The sequence below is a fragment of the Bos grunniens genome, chromosome 19 (genome assembly GCF_055505025.1).
Source record: "Bos grunniens cultivar Pamir isolate PY7600 chromosome 19, Bosgru_T2T1.0, whole genome shotgun sequence".
Classification (NCBI taxonomy): Eukaryota; Metazoa; Chordata; class Mammalia; order Artiodactyla; family Bovidae; genus Bos; species Bos grunniens.
The window spans coordinates 12,824,981-12,831,258 of NC_141183.1; the positions used below are offsets into that span (position 1 = coordinate 12,824,981).

A 6,278-nucleotide genomic window follows, 5' to 3' on the forward strand; every position below is an offset into this window, starting at 1 on the left:
TGACAAACGAAGCTATTCCTGACCCTCCCTGACACCAGCCAAACAAAAACACCAGAGCGGGCTGCGCAAGCACAGAGCATGTTTACCCCCAAACTTGCGCAATGACAGTCCCTCTGCACACGCACCGCGTGCCAGGCTGGACGTCCCCAATGTGGGGGTAGGAGTAACTTATATACAATTATTCCTCTGGGAAAACCCAATAAGGTATTTTTAAACTTTCAACTGTAAGACTCAAGGCAACCTTTTATTACACACGTGTATATGCGCTTTCTTTCACTGGAAATCTGAAGCCATCCGGAACGTTCTAATCTTCGCCCCGCCCCCCCCCCCCCCCACGTCTACCTGGAAGAATTTTCATAGCAAAAGGGCAAGCCAATGAGTAGAGCTTTGCCACTTTATTTGCCTCTAACTCTGCCAACACCCTAGCGCTGACTTTGTCCAGAATCACCTGAATGTCATTCTCGTTTAAGCCGAGGTACCTAGTACGGAACTTGGATGCGCAACATGTTCTCAACGACCACTCGACTGGCCCCCAGGCGACCCTGCGCGCCACCTGCGGTCCACGACCCAGGCTCCGAGCCAGAGGGGCTGGTCAGCTGAGGCTGCACCGTCACGAGGAGCGCCGAGGAAGCCTCGGCCAGCCCCGGACTCTTCTCGTGCCCGCCGCACGGGCGTAGGACGTGGGAGCCGCACTCGCTGACGGCCTTTGTCTGCCTGGGGGGGCTACTGGGAGCGGACACCAGGCGGGGCAGGCAGAGCGGGCAGCGAGGGCCTAACCAAGGCTCCCGGCCGCTGCCCAGAGGCCGCGAGCTCAGGTTAAGCAGGTGCCCTCGGAGTGGGGTGGTGGGGTGGAGGGGCGCTGGTCAAAAAGGCCTAAAGTTCCTGCCTGGGGAGTTGGGAGATCCGAACCAGCGGGGACCCGGCTCACCGCCAGCGGCGAAGAGGGTCGGGCCTGGGGTTCGAGTCGCCGGGGGCGGGGTCGCCGGGGCGGAGGCCGGAACGGAACCGGGGCCGGCGGACGCCGGTTTGGGGTGGCCCGCGCCGGGGGGAGGGGCGCCTCACCGAGATAGATGTCTCCGAAGGAGCCGCTGCCGATCTTCCGGCCCAGCCGGTACCTGTTCCCCACTCTAAGCTCCATGGCGGCGGCGGCGGGACCGGTTTACTCCTGCCCTCCCGGCCGCTTCCTGGGTCTGAGCTCGGGGAGGCGGCGCCGCTGCTGCCGCTACTGCGGGTCCGGCTGCCGGCTCCGCCCCCCTCACGGCCCCGCTTTCACCATCGCTTTCCGGTCGCCCCGCCGCTCCCAGCGCCTCAATACGGGGCGGATGGGACAGTTCGAGCGCCGCCGCCCCTGTCCCGGCCCCCGCCGGCCCCGCTCGCCCTCTCCCCGCCGCGGATGGACTCGGATCTCCCGGGCCTAAACCTCCCTTCAGCTGCCTGAAGGAGCCGCCGCCATCGCGCTGTGACGTCACTTCCCCTAGCAACCCGGTGGGGCGGGGCTGCGCTGGCCGAGGGGCGGGGCCGCGGCTTCGGGCGGAGGGCAGGCGGCGGGGCCGCGCAGCCTAGGGGCAGGGCTAGGGGCGGGGTTAGGGGCGCGGCCGGGGCCTCTGGAGAGAGCCTGGGTGAGGGCTGGGCCTGGGGCCAGTGCTGTGTGGCGTAGTCGCGATCCACGGGTGTCCCGGCCAGTCCTCCTCTTTCCTTGCCCCCTGCCCACCCCCGCCCAGCAGTCCCTGGCCGAGAGCCCCCTGCCTGGTCCCTTTCCGCATACAGGATCCACGTGCTCTCGCAGGGACTTCGTTTGTCCCCGCAGGTGTCTGGGAAGCCAGCTTCTCCTCGCGACAGGCATGGGACAGGCTTCCAGGCAGTGCCCTTTGCCGAAGGGAGAGAGGGGACAGCCTGTCTCTGCAGGCCCCAGACCCACGCATTCGGGACTCTCGGCGGCTGGGGTGGTGGGAGTGGGGACGCCCTTCCCTGCACAGGTGTCTGTAGGAAGTGACACAGGCCGGGACACAAGTGTGCACAGGTTTCTTGGGCTGGCCAGGGCGTGCACTGTGCAGTTCCCCTCCCACCCTCTGAGCCAAGCCCTGGGCCTACAGCAGGCTCAAGGGCCTACAGCAAGCTCAAGCCTCTGTCGGAAGGAGGAGCAGTTCGAGGACCTCTGGTGTCAGACTGAAAGGTGAGGCTGACGCTACCGTGGTTCAGAGGATGAGACCTGCATCGCCTGCCTCTCCAGTTCTGTCTCCTGGAAACTGGATCTCCGTTTTCATTTAGTCTGCCTTGGCTCTTCAGAGAGGCCCCCGAACCAAAAGGAAATGAGTTTCACCTGGATTCTTCTCTTGGCCTATCTCCTGCCCCAGCCAAAAAGAAGGAACCATGAACAAGCTGTTAATGCATATTTTTGGACAGCCAACAGACATACTACTCTGAGCACAGGGGTTACATGGAGGTGTGGGTGAGATAGCTGCACAGGCTGTTGATTCAGGATCATCTTCTCTAGTTGCAGAGGAGGAAAATGCCTGGTCTTTCCATTCACAAATCTTCCCTCTCCACTGCTCCGCCACAGTAGGGCAGACCCTGTTTGAAAACTGTTGGCGGTCAGGTTGGAGGAGGAAGCATCAGTTCCTGAACGTTACATAGCAGTGCCTGAAGACAGAATGAGAGGCTTCAAGGCAAACTGGGGTCAATCACTATCGACTGGTGGGCAATCAGGACCACCTCATATCCATGCACAGAGGTGAATTAACCTAGTTTCTCAGTCTTAGGACGTTGGGAAGATTTTTGGCAAACTAGTGAAAAATAGCCTTGCTGGCAGAATATGCTGTTGAGGTGCCCAGTCCCATCAGAGAAACCATGAGTGCAGGCTAGAAACAGAAAGGGGCCTGGCCCCAGCTTCCTGGAAATACTGGACTGGCCACTCCCTTAGCTGCCCTGGGGCTGATTGCTGGTCAGCAGTCCCCTGCTAGGGCCTCAGTGTCCTTTCTCAACAAGAAGCTGCAGCTCTTTGGGCTCCTCTCATGCCCCAGGATTCTGCCTGTTTCTCCTTTCCCCTCTGCCCCCAGAATTGGACTGGGTAATCCCATGGCCATCTGCTGTGTGTGCCTCAGTTTCCCATTTGTGAAGCACCCTTCCAAGGGCTAGGGCTTACAGAGGCTGTGCAGTGAGAGCTGCTTCATCACTTCTGGCCTCCTGGGACGGGGCCTAATACACCTTCGGGAATCACAATGCTCTCCTTGCTCATGTTCTGCCCTCTATCCCTGCTCTTGTGTGACCCTGAGAAGGTCAAAGTCAGTGCCCTAGACCATCCCTTGGGGCATGGTGTCAGGATCAGGAATAACATGGCCAGAAGGCTGGCATGTGGCCTGGACTCTGCCACATAGGTGAGTGTTCTTTTTGTTGGAAATGGCCTCATTAGCATCCCAGCTCAGGCTGATTCCAAGCTGACACCCAGGCTGCACCTGGCATATAGTAGGCACTCAGTAAACCCTGACTTCATGAATGACTCGTACGGATGAACTCCCAGCTCCTAGGCCAGGCCATTTCCAAGCAGAACTGCCGGGTTCAGACCCCATGTTCACAGCCCCCCTCCAAGACTCATGATTCTGCTTCCAGCATGGACACTGACTTGTATCAGCGCTCCAGCAAAAACTCACTCACACTCAGGTTGCCCCAGGTGTGTTCCCCAGTGGGCTGGGGGCCCATCTGCCTCTGCCTGGGGTCTTTTTATTTTAATTTAAAACTGCAGAAGGAAAGTCTTATCCAAAAGGCTGGGGAGTGGGGGCTGGAGGGCTGGAGGCCTTTCACCCGATCCTCTCCCTCCTGGCCTCTCCGCTGCCCAGATTTCCCCTTGGGTCCCTGACACCGCTTTCCATCCCCTGCGTGTCGCTGTCAGAGCCTTGCATCTCTCTCTGCAGACCATCCCCTCTCCACCTGGCACTGCAGTTTTAATGCACTTCCAAACATGTAGTCCCCTTTGCTTTAACCCAAACTCCCTGTGACTTCCTGGGTAGGTGAGAAAGCTCCTGAGGGAAGAGGCTGCCCAGCCTGTCCCCTGCCCTCAAGTGAAAGCAGAGCGCGAAGGAAGCAAGCTGAGATCTTGTGTGTCCTGGTACCCAGAGGGTTCCTGGGCTTCTGCTGGGTATGACTGTGTGCCTCTGTGAGTGGCTTTATCAAGACTGAGTTCATAAACCACATTTCACCCTTTCAGAGTATACAATTTGTGTACAGTTCAATGGTTTTTAGAATATAGCAACCATCATCACAGTCAATTTTACATTTTCATCACCCCCAAAAGAAGCCCGTACCCCACACCTACTCCTGCACATCCCATGCATGAATGAAGCCATTGTGTTCTCTGAGGTCAGACCAGGGCTGACATCAGGCTGCAAAGGTCTGCATTTTCCTGTCCCCTGAGAGCACACACCTCCCTTATCCCACCCTGGCCTCATGCTATGGGTTGTCAGACCCTTTAGGGGAGAGGGATAGATACTCCAGTCTCCAGAGACACGAGGCCTATGAATCTGCCTGTGTCCTTGGAAGGACACCTGATCTGGGCCTGGGCAGGATCTGGGAGATGCTCTGGGTCCTCTGGCTGCAGTATCTCACTGTAGCCCCTCACCTCCCAGCCACTCCCTCTGTTCTCCTTCCTCCTCTGGCTGGTTGCTCTGGCTTCAGGTAAATTTTTGTCCCTGAGCTCCCCTGACCTCCCTACTGTGCCTCCTCCAGCTGACTGGCTGGTCTTGGTCCCTGGTTCTTTTTCTGCCTCAGGTCACAGGTCACTGGCAAGAGTCAATTAATGGGTCAGGTGAGAGAGTCAGTTCCTAGGTAGCTTGATAAGAAGTCCAGGGTCCCCAAGGAGGAGAAAGGGGTCTGGGGCTCTCAAGGACAAAAAGACAAATGTTTTATTCTGCATTGCTTTGTTTTCAGTTCAGTTGCTCAGTTCAGTTCAGTTCAGTTGCTCAGTCGTGTCCGACTCTTTGCGACCCCATGAATCCCAGCACGCCAGGCCTCCCTGCCCATCACCAACTCCCGGAATTCACTCAGACTCACGTCCATCTAGTCAGTGATGCCATCCAGCCATCTCATCCTCTGTCGTCCCCTTCTCCCCTTGCCCCCAATCCCTCCCAGCATCAGAGTCTTTTCCAATGAGTCAACTCTTCACATGAGGTGGCCAAAGTACTGGAGTTTCAGCTTTAGCATCATTCCTTCCAAAGAACACCCAGGACTGATCTCCTTTAGAATGGATTGGTTGGATCTCCTTGCAGTCCAAGGGACTCTCAAGAGTCTTCTCCAACACCACAGTTCAAAAGCATCAATTCTTCGGTGCTCAGCCGTCTTCACAGTCCAACTCTCACATCCATACATGACCACTGGGAAAACCATAGCCTTAACTAGACGGACCTTTGTTGACAAAGTAATGTCTCTGCTTTTGAATATGCTATCTAGGTTGGTCATAACTTTCCTTCCAAGGAGTAAGCATCTTTTAATTTCATGGCTGCAGTCACCATCTGCAATGATTTTGGAGCCCCCCAAAATAAAGTCTGACACTGTTTCCCCATCTATTTCCCATGAAGTGATGGGACTGGATGCCATCATCTTCGTTTTCTGAATGTTGAGCTTTAAGACAACTTTTTCACTCTCCACTTTCACTTTCATCAAGAGGCTTTTTAGTTCCTCTTCACTTTCTGCCATGAGGGTGGTGTCATCTGCATATCTGAGGTTATTGATATTTCTCCCAGCAATCTTGATTCCAGCATGTGTTTCTTCCAGCCCAGCATTTCTCATGATGTAATCTGCATATAAGTTAAATAAGCAGGGTGACTGTATACAGCCTTGACGTACTCCTTTTCCTATTTGGAACCAGTCTGTTGTTTCATGTCCAGTTCTAACTGTTGCTTCCTGTCCTGCATATAGGTTTCTCAAGAGGCAGGTTAGGTTCAGTCATGTCCAACTCTTTGCGACCCCATGGACTGCAGCACACCAGGCTTCCCTGTCCATCACCAACTCCTGGAGCTTGCTCAAACTCATGTCCATCAAATCGGTGATGCCATTCAACCATCTCATCCTCTGTCGTCCCCTTCTCCTGTCTTCAATCTTGCCCAGCATCAGGATCTTTTCTAATGAGTCAGTTCTTCACATCAGGTGGCCAAAGTATTGGAGTTTCAGCAATAGCATCAGTTCTTCCAATAAATATTTAGGACTGATATCCTTTAGGATGGACTGTTTGGATCTCCTTGCAGTCCAAGGGACTCTCAAGAGTCTTCTCCAACACCACAGTTCAAAAG

At 55.7% G+C, this 6,278-nt stretch overlaps 1 protein-coding gene across 4 annotated transcripts in view; it reads right to left on the minus strand.

Annotated features, from left to right (window-relative positions):
• Positions 1-1,461, minus strand: part of CSNK1D (casein kinase 1 delta) — a 34,058-nt gene extending 32,597 nt beyond the window's left edge. For all 4 annotated transcript variants that reach the window (XR_015147365.1, XM_086356741.1, XM_086356742.1 and 1 more), the window contains exon 1: positions 1,063-1,461. Coding sequence is in view for 3 of the 4 variants with exons in the window: in XM_086356741.1 (XP_086212867.1) it covers positions 1,063-1,138 (76 nt within the window). In the remaining variant the exon portion in view is untranslated. The remainder of the gene's footprint in view (positions 1-1,062) is intronic.
• Between the last annotated feature and the right edge of the window lie 4,817 nt (positions 1,462-6,278).